Here is a 16,333-nt window from a genome sequence, read left to right on the forward strand (position 1 = left end):
CGGAGGACAAAAGTCATTGATGCTCTTGGTCGGTGGCACTGCTGCATCTGCCAAGGTAGGTGCGCATCTTTCAAACGCATTCCATGATGTCGGCATTGGAAAGAGATTCTTCAAGCTGGCTAATGGGCGCTGTCTCAGCGTCATCTTCGCTATTGGCATCCTCATCATCACGAACGGCACTGATGATGTCATCGATAGTCAGTTCGGCTGACGTGAACGCTTCACTTTCCCACTCCACAAAGTCCTCAAACATCACCGAGGCATCCATTGCAAGTCTTTCAGCGACTTCTGGCCACATGCCGCCCGCGTCGCATTCTTCCCTGCCTTGCTAAGGCACGTTGCCGGGCTAGTTGGTTGAGATCCGGGCTAGTTGGCTAGTTCCCGGTCTACTGTTGTATAAACAGCGTGTGTGATCGCAAATAAAACATTAGTTGCAAGTTAGCGCTGTGTGTGTGTGTGCATCTCTCCTTTGTGTGTGTCCTTGTCGTGGTGCGCTATACCAGTGAAAATGATGATTCCCTGCCTTGTTCGGAGTCAACTTTGTGTGGAATCGATACTAGGCCTGCCTTCCTCCAGCAGTTCTGAATGGTGGATGCTGTAACATTCCACCAAGCCCCGGCAACCATTTCTGCGGCCTGTCGCACACTGATTAAAGTAGACAGCTTCAGCCGAAGATTAATCGACAATCACTTCACGAAGTGCTTGCGGTAATGGGCCTTGGCGCTTCTTATGGGGCCTTGGCGCTTCTTATGACACCTTGGTCGAGTGGCTGCAGCAATGAAGTGCAGTTAGGCGGCAAGATTCTGGCTGCACATTAGTCAGCCTAACATTCACAAGATGCGCTGAGCAGTTGTCAGCGATAATTAATATTTTCTTGCCTGCTCGCCTCATCTTGTCGTCCACCTTGATTAGCCACTCAGAGAAGAGCTCTTGCCTTATCCATGCGCATGAATTGTCCCGATAATCCCACGGCAATGACACAGCGTTCTTCATGCACCGAGGCTTTTTATATTTACCAATAACCAACGTTTTCAGCTTCTTTGTGCCTGTGGCGTTGCAGCAGAACAACACCGAATAATGGACTTTGGATTGCTTGCCACCTTTACAGCTGCTTCCCTTGAAATGCATCGTGTTATCGGGAAGCATCTGATAGAAGAACGCTGTTTCGTTCACATTGAAGATATCATCTTCAGAGTACGAAGCAACGATTTCACAGAACTTTTCGTCTCTCCATGCAGCAGCGCTCGCTGCATCTGACGCATTTTGTTCGCCTGACACCACTTGTCAGGTGATTCCGTTTCTCTCACGAAAACGATGGAGCCACCCCGCGCTTGCTCCGAAGCCCGTGATATCTAGAGCAAAAGCTAATTGCTGGGCTTTTTCTTGCAGCATGGGTCCCGATACCGGCACATTTTGAGAATGTGCATCTTCGAACCACTTGAGCACTCCAGCATCTACATCCTGAAAGTTCTGTAGTCGGAGCCGTTTTATTGACGGTGCGAGTTGGGACCCTCGGTGCATCTCTATGATCTTCTGTCGGTCCTTCAGGAACGTCGCCACAGATGATGAGGATTTGCTTTTTACCGGTGTCTATTAATGAAATGATGTCCTTTTTTTTTTTTTGCAAAGAGAACTTCCTCCGCTTCTTTCTCGTGCTGCTCCCTGTGCTCATCGCGAACGACGAACGTAGAAACGAATGTCTAAACCAGGCGTTGGTACACTAATCAATAACACCAATTGTTAAACGACAATCGAACGGCATTGACAGTCGCCTGAACAAAGACTGCCAGGCTAAGCCAGCAGGTGAGGCTCAACTTTGCTAAATACCTGAACGGGGATGTAAAAAAAATGATAAAAAAAGGTGCTGCAATAGCATAAAGCAACGTATGGAGAAATGATACGAAATCTTTGATGATGGTAGTAGTGCCACATAGTATGAAGCTGGGCATTTGCCGTATTTACTCTCGTAATCCTCGCACTCGCATCATTCTCGCACCCTCCCTCCTTGAATCGGCCAACAAAAATACGATATTATTTTTCTGCGAGTACTGATTATCGCACTCTCGCAGTAATGTTTACTTTCAACCACTGATGATAACGCACAGAATGGCACCATCTCTTAAAAACTATCCATACTACCAATCACGGAGCCCCAATCCAATCCAAGCCAAAGTGACAAGCACCCGTTACGGCGTGTTAGTAAAAGTTTGTGGTAACACGATGTGTTGATACGGAAGCTACATGACTGCTTTTAGGTTGAAAGTGGTTGACCATGCACAGAACAACGACAATAGGCTTGTCGGCAGGCACTTCGGAGTCGGCTAGTTTTGTGTTCGCTACTGGTGACGGCAGCACGAGAAGATGGAGGCAACCAACACGCGACGGATGTTCGGCGGGCCCGAGTGCTAAATACCCCCAGCTTGAGGCGGAGCTTCTTTATTATGTCAATGGTCTCCACACAAAGGCTCTTGAAACTGTGGACAGTGGCTTTAGTGTCTGCAAATAAATCGCTTTGTGTTGAACCTGTGGTTTTATTGTTAAGGTAAGTCTCGATCAGTACTTAAAAGTTTAGTTGCAGGCGTGAGAATCCAGATTTGAGACGACTTCGTTTTCTTTTTCGCTCGTTGCGTTTTCGCAGAAAATTTTCCCCACGTAATTATTGCACCCCTCTAACTTATCATCGATGATTTTGCGTGATGAAAATGCGAACATCATGCAGATTGCTGCTAGTAATTCGTTATTTTGAAGTGCTATTAAGATTGCCGGGTGATCAAATTTCATTTGTTATTCTGAAACATTCGTTGCTCTAAAATTCATAGTAATGAAATACTTTTACATTGAATCAATGGACACTGGGAGGGGGATTTTCAAAATATTTGTTAATCTGGAAAAAAAATCGTTAGTCTGAGCTTCCTTATAACGGTATTTTACTGTATATGCGCAATGATCGCCTCATCCCCGAGGCACTCGTGCGCTTCCATTACGTTTGTGTGAAAGTTGCTCAGGCCCGACGCACCATTGCTGACCACAACTTCTGCACCTCTCCATCGTTGTCGTTGGACGCTTTGCGGGCCTCTACTGGCATTGCTTTCTCGGGGTGTGAAGCGCATTGTGGCGCGTGGTGTTGGCACAGTTGGCACGGCTGCGTGGTGTATTTCACCGTAAAAGGCATACAAAAGGGGATGGTGCCACCATTGTTCATTGTTATATCAGCTATATCTTTATAAACTGTACTGTGTGGATGCTACTGTATATGTCAGCAACTGTAAAGATGTGTTTTGTTGCGTTGTGTGTGGTAAAATATTGTCCTTGGATTGATGCCTGTGTTGGTGCATAGAACCACAGTATGTGAATGGATGTCTAAATCTCTATTAATATCTATAATAATGGAAAGAGAGGGGCAAGAGGAACTGGCTAGAAGCTTCTTTGAACATTGAGTTTGAAATCTGAACAGTAGTCAGCAGTGAGGAGGCAATGAAGCAATGTAGGCTGAGCATTTATTTCTTTTCTACTTATCAGATTCCATGGATGTATGTTGGTATGTGCTTCGCCACATTCTGCTGGCATAATGAAGACCACTGGAGTTACTCCATCAACTATCTTCACTGGTAAGAATCTTGGCAGCTGGAAGATGTTGCACTAGCAGCAGTTTTAGTGCCAGCATATGTTCAGCATCCTTGAACACAACCTGAGTGCTAACCAAATATGATGTCGTGCTTTTCCTTTAGGGGGGAGCCCAAGACTTGGTATGGAGTCCCTGGTGGGAAGGCTGAGGTCTTTGAAGATGCTATGCGCTGCGCTGCACCTGAGCTCTTCCAAGCGCAACCCGACCTGCTTCATCAACTGGTCACTATTATGAACCCCAATATTCTCCAGGCTTCTGGAGTGCCTGTGAGTTGTACTTGTTGTACCATAATAATGTTGCCACAAAGCGTGCCTCAATAATTGTGCCAGTCGCAGAATACGTATTGCACTGACTTGTGTACACTTGTGAACCGCTTATTCGGATGCTGAAAACTCCACAAGCCCTAATCGAAACCCTCCTGATAATTCGGACTCGCCCATTTGTTTGAGCATCTTTTTGGCACCGCCATTTGTCCCATTGAATTAATGTAAACTAGCGATTGAATATTCGGATGCCCCATGGTGCACCGCCGGCTGGCTGATTGAGTGTGGCCTCATGACCAGTTCTTCGCAATGTTTACAAGATTTTCCCTAGGTTGCCAGCACTGAAACGTTGCGTGGTTGCACTGGCTTTGGCTAGAGATTGTGCGACTGTAAAAGTCAATGCAAAAGAGAACTGTAATAGCCGTTTTCATGTTTTAGCCAGCTGAGTATTCGTTAAATGGCTACCATGGTTGAACTGTAAGCCAAGCAAAGCCATGCGCAGAGTCAGCTTTCTGTGACGTTTGAAACAGCTGTTTATACCAAACGGACAAAAAAAGGGCAATCACGAGCGCTGAAGCACCAACTAGCCTAACATCGTTCCCTAGTGGCATTGAGAGTTTGCTTGTTAGCTTTGTCTGCGGGCAAGGCCTGATCCGCATCTTGTTCCCTTGTGTTGCTTGACTTGCGAGTTCTGATCTGAAACAGCTCCGATGCCACCCATTTAATGCATGCCATCAATACTAACGAAGAAACGTGACAACTACAGGACACCGATGATGGCAAAAGAAGTCGCAGTTTTTCACCAGATTGAATGTGGCAGCCTTTAATCCGATATTGCTCGGAAGTTTTCACCGAGTTGTGCGAAGATGAATCATCTGTCAGGTCTCCGAACTGGGTGAACAGTGACTCCCTTGAAGCGTCATCCACACCACTGTTATCAAATGCAGATTTAGCACAGGCCGTAACAACGCTACAGCCTACAGTTATGGCCAAACACTGTATGAAATACAGGCCGACCTGTTCGTCTGGGATAGTGGTTCTGTGCAGGCATGCATTTACAAGTTTTTCGAGCCGCTGGGCATATCAAAGTGCTTTTTTTTTTGGTGAATCCTTTTTATCGGGCTCAATTATTCAGACTATTTGGTGGTTCCTGCCGAATCCGATCGGCGACTAAAAGTGTTCAGTGACAAGGAAATTTCATAGTTATAACTGATAATTCCTGTAACTCGTCGCAAGATCCTGTAACTCGTTGCAAGAAAAAAAAAGGGGGGGGGGGAGGTCCCTGGTAGAGTTGCTGTTACTGTAATAGAAAGTGCACCTTCCCTACCCCTTCTCACTGTGGATTGCATTAGCTCATTTAACTCAAAAAGTGAGTGATTATCATATGACATTTAAAAGTGGACCTTGCATGATGCTGGGTACACAGCCCTGCCCACTGTAATGCACTGTACACAGCAATATCACCTTATAGCTGTAAAGGTCTTTTCAAAAGCTAAAATTCAGTACTATCATGATTTGTCTAGCCTTTTCACCCAGTGCAGATTACCTGCAATATAGGGCTTGGCTGCGCTATCTTTTTCCATTTTCACTCTTACTCGTGAAGTGTTTCCACTTGAACCTATCACCTTGGAGTTGCAACCAGTGGAGTCGGTGACAAGATGCTGTGTGAAACTCGCCATCATTATGCTTGCATGCAGACACCTTTTGTAGATGAACAAAAGATTCGTGTGTGGCATAATCAGCGGCATAAGTGTCCAAAAATTATGTTGTCAACAATAATCTGCTAGCATGTGTGTTTGTATCGCCCAGCATTATTACTTGGTAGGACAGCAGTTGGCAAGCCAATGTGCCAGTCCAGCGTGATAAAACTTGCCACACGGTTAAATATTTATAGCAGTGCAGAGCGTATGCGATTCATTTATTGTTCCAGTGCTTTGTATCAGCGTATGTGTAAAAAATGTCAGCTTTCGCAAAGGCATCTTTTCTTTCCACGTTTGGCACAACTGACACCAGACTGTGCTGCTCTACTTCTCCCAGCCGAAATTCTTTCTGCTCGTAGTGCTGTGCAGGGTCTTGGTTGAGAAACGGTTATGATTGTATCTAAACATTTTGTTACTACACACAGAGGCAGCTAATTACTGTTTGCATCTTTGCTTTTTCCCCTGCTGCAGATATACCGAACAGATCAAAACGCAGGAGAGTTTGTAATCACGTTCCCCAGGTCTTACCACGCTGGCTTCAATCAAGGTTACAACTTTGCTGAAGCTGTCAATTTTGCACCTGCTGACTGGGTAAGTCTGTTGCGCAGTAGTGCAGTTGATTCAGTGTTGAAGCTTTTACCCATTGTTCTTAAGTAGGTATTATTTATAGAGCTTTCACTGACATTGTTGGCCAACTTGGTCTGATTTTGTGAACATTCCGATGTTGAGTGCCCTTTAGGGAAACTAGATCTGTTTTAGCCTAAATGTTGAGGAGGATTTGTACAAAGATAGCCCGAGTGGTACTGAATGAAACGTATCTAGTTGCTCTGTGCTTGTTTAACGGTTCTCTGTGCCATTTTTACTGGCCTGTGGGTGCTTGCTGTTGCAAAAACAGGTTCCAATTGTCTGAAAATTTTGTGTGAATCAAATTACAGTCGCACACTGGCTGTACTCTAATTCACCCTCAAGTCCAAGTCAATACTTTATGCTCATATTTTTTGTGATTGGGAAGTAAGAAATGTACCTTTATAAGTACAAATTTGCCAAGTGTAATATTTGTTATTGCCAAGGTTACTCTTTGGAAGTGTTTTCAAACGTACAAAATGGTTTAGTAGCCAGTGCATTGACTGATCACTTTACCAATTGACCACAGTGATTCACACAACTCATTTATGCATTTTGTGGTGCCTGTATCAAAGACATGAGAAAGAAATGCCCGACAATGCACGTAGTGGCAGTCATGGCAGCCAGATGAGTTGCTCTCGCTCGTTGAGAATGCAGCAAAGTTATTCTTCATGTGCATGCATTGAAAGCACTTCTCTTGCACATTTTGCAGCTCCCCATAGGGCGAGTGTGCGTGTCGCACTACAGCATGCTGCGGCGATTCTGCGTCTTCTCGCATGACGAACTTGTATGCAAGATGGCGGCCAATCCAGAGCATCTAGACATCAGCCTGGCAGCATCGACTTACCAGGTACTGTGCGCGGTTCTGTCAGCAGTTTTCTTAGGTCCGAAGCACTTGAGGATCTCGGCTTGTGCGCGCCTAGTGTTGTCACTGTGTGTCACGTTGTCGCGGTCCATCATAAAAGGGTGTGGGCCGCACTACTAGCCACTGGTCCACTAAGAGGGAAGAAAGCAACAGTGAGCCCAACAAATAGGCGAACATGCTAGTGGAGCTGAGACACCCTTGCCGTAGGGAACTGAAAACGGGCATGTGTGGAAAAAGCAGTGCCACTTAAGGGTAAGCTGCATTCTGATGCACTTTTTCAATGACGACAGGGGAGCGGAAGCACCCTTCCCTGCATGCCAGCTTTCATTCAGGCTTGGCACCGCTGGTGCCTCATCAGCGAAATCTCTCTCAAAACACTGCATACCTCGCCCCTCCCCTTGTTTTTTTTTTTTTTTTTTTTTCTCTCTCGTTATGTGGACGCTTTTCATGGTGCAGACATTTAGAGTGTGGGAGGCACTAAAAATGCAATTTTTTCTCCTTTTCTGGGCTTTAACAGCCTTGAAGTTTCAAGAGGAGACGCACTCTGTATTGTGTTCATGCTCTAAAAGTTACACTCTGGGTTTATAATCGTAGAGAACGAACAGTTTGTTTATCAACGTTTCTCCCCAGAAGCCATCTCTTGTTAGTGATCATTTGGGCGTGGCTTTATGCAAACTGTTGAGGAAGAATTCAAGGAAGGAGAAAATTAAATAATTGTTAGAGGTTATTTTTCTCTTTTGGATCCAGGCTTATCAGGAAATGTATCACTTGTGCTACTCTTCTTTGTGCTGTACCAGGCATACATTTCTCTAAATGAGCTTTTTCTGGTTAATTTGGTGGATGCTTTTCTGAGTTTTAGGGATGTGTTGGGATGCAGCTATAGTAGCCTAGTGGCTGTGGTTATTTCATTGCGTTTATTTACTCTCAAGGCACTGGGCATTACAGAGAGGAGTGGGACAACAAATATCAATAAGAAGTAAAACAAAACAGCAGGATTAGAATAAGTTATAATGCACTTTCAAAAATGATTGATTTGAACCCATTGGCGTCTGTGATTGAAGCGATCAATGCGGGAAAGTGGTTCCAGTCAGTACATGTTCTAGGGATGAAAGAGTTGAAGTGCTGGTTCGTATGGCAGAAGGGAACCCCAACTTTGTATTGATGGTCATTGCGTGCTGATATGTAGGCTGGTGGACAAAACAGTGAATCAGAGAGGGTTCTGTTAGTGTGATAGATCTTATGACAGAGACGTGAATTTTTGCGTCGTATTGAGAGGTTATACAAATTTAGTTGAGCCTTCATTAATGTGATACTTGCAGTTCGAGAGTAATTGGACAATATGAAACGTGCTGAGCGATTATGAATGGATTCAATGTTGTCTATGAGCATATGAATATGAGGATTTCAGATAGACGACGCATATTCGAGTTTTGGCCGCACTAATGATTTATACAGGAGAAGCTTTAGGTTAATTGGAGCAAGAGAAAAATTTCGACGTAAATAGCCAAGAGTTCGATTAGCGTTGCATGTTATGTAGTCAACGTGAGCCTGCCATGACAAGTTGTTATAAATGTTAACGCCGAGGTACTTGTAAGAAGAAACATTGTTTAGGGGAGTGTTGTTAAGTAGGTACGAGGGGGACGCAACTTTTGAAGGGTTACGAGCTATCCTCATTGATTTGCATTTATTTGTGTTAAGTTTCATTAGCCAATTATTACACCACGAAGAAATATTGTCTATGTCAGATTGCAGGGTGTCAGTGTCGTTAGAGGTCAAAATTATTTACCGTGAAATTTTGACCTCTAACACAATCGTCAGCAAATAACCTAATGGAGGAGGAAATGTTATGAAGCAAATCATTAATATATATTAAAAAAAAGTAAGGGACCCAAAACGGAGCCTTGAGGCACACTTGAGGTTACGGCAGTTGGAGGAGAGTTACATTCATTAGCAGTCACAAATTACTCGCGGTTACGTAAGAAGCACTCGATCCATTTTAAGATGTGTTGGTCGAGATTTCGCTTACTTAATTTTAAAAGTACTAATTCGTGACAAACTGTGTCAAATGCTTTAGAAAAGTCGATAAATACACAATCAATAAAAGTACCACGATCAATAGCACAAAACAAATCATTAGTAAAGCATAAGAGCTGAGTTTCACACGAGTAACTTTTTCTAAAACCATGTTGATGCTCAAGAAAGTTGACTAAGTTGCAGTAAATGACATGTTCTAATAGCTTACATGGCACAAATGCGCTGATGTACTCAAGGTCATGGATTCAGCCTCGGTCTCTGCAGCCGCATTTTAGAGAAACGCTTATTTGCTAGGTTTAGGTGCAGATTGAAAAACCTTAGGTTGTCGAAGTTCTTGAGTACCACTTACAGTGTACCTCCTAATTGGATAGTAGTCCTGCCTTGTAAAACTGCAAAATAATTTTGAGTAATTAATTTTTGTTGTTTATTTGTTGTTGTTGCAATGTTCAGGACATGTTGAAGATGGTGGAGACGGAACGGGAGCAACGGCGGCGCCTGCTGGAGTGGGGCATCACCGATGCAGAGCGCGAGGCATTTGAGCTCCTGCCGGACGACGAGCGGCAGTGCGACTACTGCAAGACAACGTGCTTTCTTTCGGCTGTCACGTGCTCATGCAATGGCTCAAAATTAGTCTGCATACCCCATCGAGACCACCTGTGCGATTGCCCACCCAGCAACCATTGCCTCCGGTGGGATTTCATTAAATCAAGGCTTTCGAGCAAGAATTTTGCCAGCTTTCTAGAAGTGGCTGCTGCTAGTGGTGGTTTCTGTGGCTTGAACTCGTATCAGAGAAATTTGGGCTAGTTGGTTGTAACATGCTCAAAGCAACAATTGCAGAAGGGAGGAACATGTAGATGGGATGTGTGCTAGCCCAGTTTACAAACTAGTACTCTTCTTGTTTACTCATCTATTCTTTCTGTGATTGTTGATTTGAGCTTGGTAAAATATACCAGCTCGCTCGAGACACCACTGGTGCGATAAAATCGGCTTAAGTGTACACTCATAGATAATTTAAATGCCAAGAGTTAGGGTTAACTAAAACACTCCTACGTAAGGTTATTATGGTTACAACTTGCTGACTAGTGAGGCATGAGCAATCTTTGGCAGCCACGTAACTAGAAATGTAAGATAATGCTCTCGAATTGTCAGCACCATCACCACTATGGGGATGCCGTTTGCAGCCTGTTTTATTGCTGAATGGACTTGTGAAACAAACCGTACCTAGCTGTGCCTACCGTAAAAACGAATCTTTTGAATGAAATTGCTTCTTTGATGGAACAACTGCCTTTAACATGATTGGTTTCGTACTTTATTCATTCCCTAGTAAATGAAATGCCTGTGAAACTGAACATGTTTTTACTGGTTGCTTCAGGTTTCGTTTAACGAGAGTCTACTGCATCTTCAGGTCAAAACTTTGCTTATAGAGACAGAGAAGCGTAAAGCTGATTTACCAATTTCCGCAATGTTTGTGCAGGTACCGCTACACACTAGATGAGCTGCCGATTATGCTCCACCGCCTGAAGGTGCGGGCGGAATCGTTCGACAACTGGGCAATCAAGGTGAAGGCTGCACTGGAGGCCTCCGAAGATGAGGACAAGCTGGAGCTTTCTGAGCTGAAGGAGTTGGTTCAAGAGGCTGAGGAGAAGCGCTTCCCGCCGACGGAACTGCTTCAGTCACTGACAAAGGCTGTGCAGGAGTCCGAGAAGACGTCCAGCGTGGCCCAGCAGCTTCTGAGCAAGAAAGTGCGCACACGCAACCGCCAGTCGCAGGATGCCAAATACACGTCTCGGCTAACCTTTGACGAGCTGCAGGTGAGAGGATCATGTGTTCTTGGAAACGGGGGGGGGGGAAGAAGAAGAGAGGGGTATTCTTTTCGCTCATGATAATTTCGGTGGCAGAAGAAATACCTTACTCAATTTGCTTCAAAAGAGTGGCTACTTGGGCTGGTTGATATTGCATTTATGAAATAAATATACTTTCTTAGTGCGCAGGGAATGTTTTAAGAAGGAAGATAGATCCAACAAATAGGACATAGTGCACACTTACAACCAATTTATTGCACAGATAGTGGGAACATCTATACATTCAAGAGGGCGAGGAGATCATACACAGATGAAAGGACAAATGATAGCGCATGCGCCAGACCACCTTATTCCTGCCTTGAAATGACAACCTAAATGAGAAGATACTCGTATTCCTTATCCGACAGATTGACGGACAGGGCACTTACACACTCAGTTCCTGCTTTGCGAATGAAAAAAGCTACATATATTTCACGTGCCCTCTTGTCCTTATACCTTGCCATTACTTGGCATTCATCAAACTTCAGTGGTAGTTTTAATGAACTTGGTGCAGTCTTAATGAACTTGTGTATAAGCATACATGAAGGTGCAGAGACAGTCCAATGGAATCTGGGGGAAAATGGAACGGTTCTGTGGCAGTGTTGCTAGGTTGCCTGGCTCCTTGCAATTAGTGCAGTGGGCCTTTGACAAATGGCTCACAGTGTGTCATTGTTATAACTTCCAGGTATTCTACGAGCAGCTCTCCAAACTACCATGTGTGATCAAGGAGTCTGCGATGATTCGTGACCTTGTGGACAAAGTTGTCGACTTCCAGAGCAGTGCTCGTGATCTGCTCACTTTGGACGAGATGGGCGAGTCATGGCGCCTTGAGAAACTTCTTGAAGCAGGGCTCAACCTGGACATGGATCTCCCAGAGGTACTTTCTACGATTGCAGAACTGTTCTTCAGCTTGTGTTCGGCTATTTTGCTCTTCTTTGCGACATTTCAAATATATGTGTCTGAATTATCCTCTGCAGAAATTTCCCAATGTTCTCAGATGCATATTTTGCATCACTAAATTGTAAAGAGCCATGTTGAAATATAGTTGAACACCTTTATAATAAACACTGATGTAAGAGACAAATGGATATAGGAGGCACCAGTGTGCCTGCATCAAAATTAGGCGTTGACCAGAAAATGCGAACATAGTACTTTGCTTATAAGAAGCTCCTCGTGTAAGGGACATAAATTGCTCCCTGGTGCTTGGGCCCCTTTAAAGGGGTTCAGTTATATAATGTTGTGGTGTCTGAGCAAAGTAAAAGTAACACAAGCAACTTCTGTGGGCTCTCAACAAAATATTTAAAGGGACCCAGTACGGTATTTTGAAGTTTTGTCAGCGTTGTGGCTAGAGCATCATCAAACCATTTGCACCGCAAATTTAGTGGCACGCCATATACCAAGGCCGCTACAGACAGTTACATCATACTCTCCTCATCTCTGCCTGGCCTCCTCAGCTCATGAGGCACGCTGGCATTGCTGCCTATCACAGCTCTCATGAGCGCGCTCGACAATTTGAGCTTTTACTAGTCTTGACCTCTGAAATTGCATGCCAACAGGTTGTGTGCAGTCTCCGAGGCCATCACTTAGTGCGCCCGGCAGCGCGCACACTGTCTGGCAAGAGAGGCTAAGATCACGGAGTGGTTCATAACTGCTCCAAGAAGTGCTGCCACTCTACCAGCCAATCGTACTTCCACGCATTCTACAGCCCATGACAGTCGGTCAGATCAACAGCCACGATGACGTGAAGTGGCCAGAGCATGTCACTGTTAATAGGTGTTGAAAACGCGTTTGGCAGAGTTGCAGTGATCTGCATCAATCTGCAGTGATTTGCAGCTTTAAAGCATTGTAATAAATTACACAGTTTATGCAGAGAGTTATAGGTCTCTCAATGACTCTTGGGACTTGGTATACCGGCCCCATCTTTTTTATAAAATTGCCAAAACGGTTTCAGGGTCCCTATAATGAAGTGTTAGCAGCACCACATGTGTGTGCTGAAATCCTAACTTGACCTAGGATATGTGGTGCCTGTGGCAGAGTGTGTCCTCTAATGCTAGGTTATCATCTTCAGGACTCTCAATCAAAAGTGCCTGGATCATAAAGTCTAGCGTTTACCCTATAAACCGGACTATAGGGCAAGTGGGTATATAGGTCGACTCCCCAAGTTCAGGTTATCGAAAAAGAAAAAAAAGGAAAACAATCCTAAAATGCCGAACCACATTTATTTGCAAAATGGGCGCACCGCACCCCGATCGTTGGAGCTCCCCTCAACCACCATCGCAACTGCTCATATTCGTCCAACGAAGCACCACTGTCTTCTGAAGATGAGAATTTGTAGCTCGCCGCCTCCCACAGTGCGTCGTCTTCCGTGCCATCCAGCGAGTTGCTGATGCAACATTTCTTGAAAGCATTTTCCAGCATGGAATTTGGCAAGGAATGCCAGGCGGAAAGCACCGAGCCACAAACTGTCGCAAGCGGAGGCCTCTGTAGGCGGCCCGTCGGTGTCTTTGTGTTGTCGCCGGACATCCACTCTTGTTATTCTAGCCACACTCGGTCCTTGAACGGCTTGTTTAGCACAATGTCGAGCGGCTGGAGGGTGGACATCATACCACCTGGTATCACGGGGAGGTCCATTTTCCCGTCGCCGAGTGCGCGTTTCACAGCGTCGGTTAAGTGACCACGAAACGCATCCAACACCAGCATGCTGCGAAGACGCAGCAGTGCACCTGGCCGACGGTTCCACACTACTCTTATCCATTTGAGCATCGTGGCCTCATCCATGTATCCCTTTTTGTTGACGTGAACGACAACACCGGGCGAGAACACTTCCTTCGGCATCGTCTTGCGTTTGAAAAATGATGAAGAGTGGAAGCTTTCTATCATCTGCTGTGCGTGCCAGCATGACGGTGAAGCGCGAGTGCTCGTTGCCGGTGGACAACAGCTTCACATCCTTGGAGCCGGGCTGCGTGGTTGTGGTCGACGAAAGCATGTCAAACCACACGAGGGTCTCATCGGCGTTGCCAATCTGCCCCATCATGTAGTCATTCTGCTCCCGAAGCCGGTTCTTGAAGCGTTGAAAGTTTATAAGCTTGTCCTCGAACTCCTCCGGCAACTTTTGACAGATGGATGTGCGCCACAGGAGAAAAAATTCTTCGTGTCGCATAAATCGACGCACCAACAGTTTGGTGCACAAAACTCTTCTCTCGGGAGCCCAGCTTCTCCAGCGAGTTCCACGGCTTTCTTGCGAATGGTATCCACGGTCGCTGGCAGCGAGTGCGCACGAACTTCCCTCACAATGTCCGCTAGCTTCTCCAGCTGCGGATGAATGGCACTTCGCCCCCGAAATTGCATTTTTCGAGGATTGCACATCTGGAGCTTCCCTTTCTGCGCCCTCCAATAGCGCTCGCTTTTTTCCGATACACCAAAGCGGCGCTGAGCAGCCATATTCCCGTTCGCTTCTGCAAATTCAACAACATCTAGTTTAAACGCAGCTGAGTACTACCTCCTCGTACCGCTACTCATATTCAGTGAATGAAAAAAAAAAAAAGGCCACTAAAAATGCAGCGCAATGTCAAGCGGAGCGAAAACTCAGAACAGAATGGAAAGCAAATCACGAACACAAAGAAAACAGACAGAGAGAAAAAAACAAAACAGCCTGCGATTGGATTTGAATGCGGATATGGCCGCGTCCGGCTTTTCACGCGCATGCAAGCCACATGTTGCCAGACAGCGGTGCACTTTCTGCTAGACACCGCTATATAATTCGAGGGGCGACTTTAGCTTATTACCGTATTTACTCGCATAATCCTAGCACTTGTTTTTTGGCAGAAAACCGATGAAAAGTTGGGGGGTGCGAGAATTACGCGGGGAAAACTTTCCACGAAAACGTACAGAATGAAAAAGGAAACGAAGTGGCCGCAAATCGGGATTCTCACACCAGCAAATAACAGCAAGCTTTGAGCGTTACTGATTAAGATTTACCTCAACAATAAAAGCAGAGGTTCAACACAAGGCAAGATTTATTTGAGACACAAAAATTGCAAGCAAAGAGTCGAGAATTAGAATGAATATCATACGCAAAGCTCGTGGGCGTTGCGGTAGCTTTCGTCACTTAACAGGAGCCCTCAAATGGTAAACGCAGGATGTCAGTATTGGACTGATGTCTATTTAACAGAATCGTCCCCAGTTTCCTTCTGAGGAAATAAAGTTTACCATCAATCCCAGTCTTATGCACACCGCAGGCCCAATGCGACTTGGTGGCTTTCAGCTGTCGTCACTAGTAGGGAACAGAAAACTCGTCAACTCTGAAGAGCCTACCGGCGACCCTGCTGCCGTTGTTTAGTGCATGATAAATCACTTTCAACTTGAAAGCAGCCTAGTAGCTTCAGTATCGCTTCATAACGTGATAAGATTACCGACACAACAATCAAAACACGCCGCAACGTGCACTAGCCACTTTGGCTTGGCTTGAATTGTATTGAACCTCCGTGCAATAGTAGTACACTTGATGCTTAAGAGATGGCGCCAGATGACGTGCGCTATCATCAACAACGGCTTGAATGAGCAGACGACATTATTGCGGCAGTTTACGGGGGTGCGATAATTACTCGAGGAAAAAAAATCGTATTTTTATTGGGAAATGTGGGGTGTGCTCAGATTTGGGTGCACATTAAAGAACCCCAGGTGGTCGAAATTTCCAGAGCCCTCCACTACGGCGTCTCTCATAATCATATGGTGGTTTTGGGACGTTAAACCCCACATATCAATCAATTGGGAAATGTGGGGGTGCGAGAGTTATGCGAGTGCGAGGATTACGCGAGTAATTACGGTATTCTATTGAAAATATCTTGACCTATGTTCCGGTTTATACAGTAAATGAAATATGAGATTGTTCACATTTAGTTCACATGAAATTTGGGATGTCTCGGCTCCACTTTTTTGTTCCTGGTGTACATGCAGATACCACAACTAAAGCAGAAGGTGCAGCAAGCTCAGTGGCTGGAGGAGGTGCAGGCTACCCTGCTACCACAACCACGGGATCAGTCGGAGACGCAGCCAGAGGCAAAGCCGCAGCGTGCGAATAGAAATCCACCGACATTGGAGGAGCTGCGTCGCCTACTCGAAGCTGGGGTCGCCATACCCCCTCACCCAGTCTCTGAGCGAGCCTTGGCTGAATTGCAAGGCCTCCTGACAGCATCCGAACGTTGGGAGGAGCGCGCAAAAACTTGCCTGCAGGCACAGCCCCGCCAGACGTTGGCTTCCTGCGAGGCCCTGGCCGAGGAAGGAGCCGCCATTCCCGTCCATTTGCCAAGCCTTGCTGCCCTGAAAGATGCCATCCGCAGAGCAAAAGAGTGGGGCGCCCGCGCTGAAGCCCTTCAGGTAAC

The 16,333-nt window shown here is 45.6% G+C and overlaps 1 protein-coding gene across 2 annotated transcripts in view; it reads left to right on the forward strand.

The window, feature by feature from the left end:
* Positions 1 to 16,333, forward strand: part of Kdm5 (Lysine demethylase 5) — a 65,703-nt gene that overhangs the window by 23,430 nt on the left and 25,940 nt on the right. For both annotated transcript variants that reach the window (XM_037426082.2, XM_075894922.1), the window contains 8 exons: positions 3,520 to 3,608; positions 3,729 to 3,891; positions 6,060 to 6,179; positions 6,925 to 7,062; positions 9,562 to 9,800; positions 10,586 to 10,922; positions 11,638 to 11,829; positions 15,909 to 16,328. In XM_037426082.2, coding sequence (XP_037281979.2) covers positions 3,520 to 3,608; positions 3,729 to 3,891; positions 6,060 to 6,179; positions 6,925 to 7,062; positions 9,562 to 9,800; positions 10,586 to 10,922; positions 11,638 to 11,829; positions 15,909 to 16,328 — 1,698 coding nt within the window. The remainder of the gene's footprint in view (positions 1 to 3,519; positions 3,609 to 3,728; positions 3,892 to 6,059; positions 6,180 to 6,924; positions 7,063 to 9,561; positions 9,801 to 10,585; positions 10,923 to 11,637; positions 11,830 to 15,908; positions 16,329 to 16,333) is intronic.

Source organism: Rhipicephalus microplus, chromosome 5, assembly GCF_043290135.1.
Source record: "Rhipicephalus microplus isolate Deutch F79 chromosome 5, USDA_Rmic, whole genome shotgun sequence".
Classification (NCBI taxonomy): domain Eukaryota; kingdom Metazoa; phylum Arthropoda; class Arachnida; order Ixodida; family Ixodidae; genus Rhipicephalus; species Rhipicephalus microplus.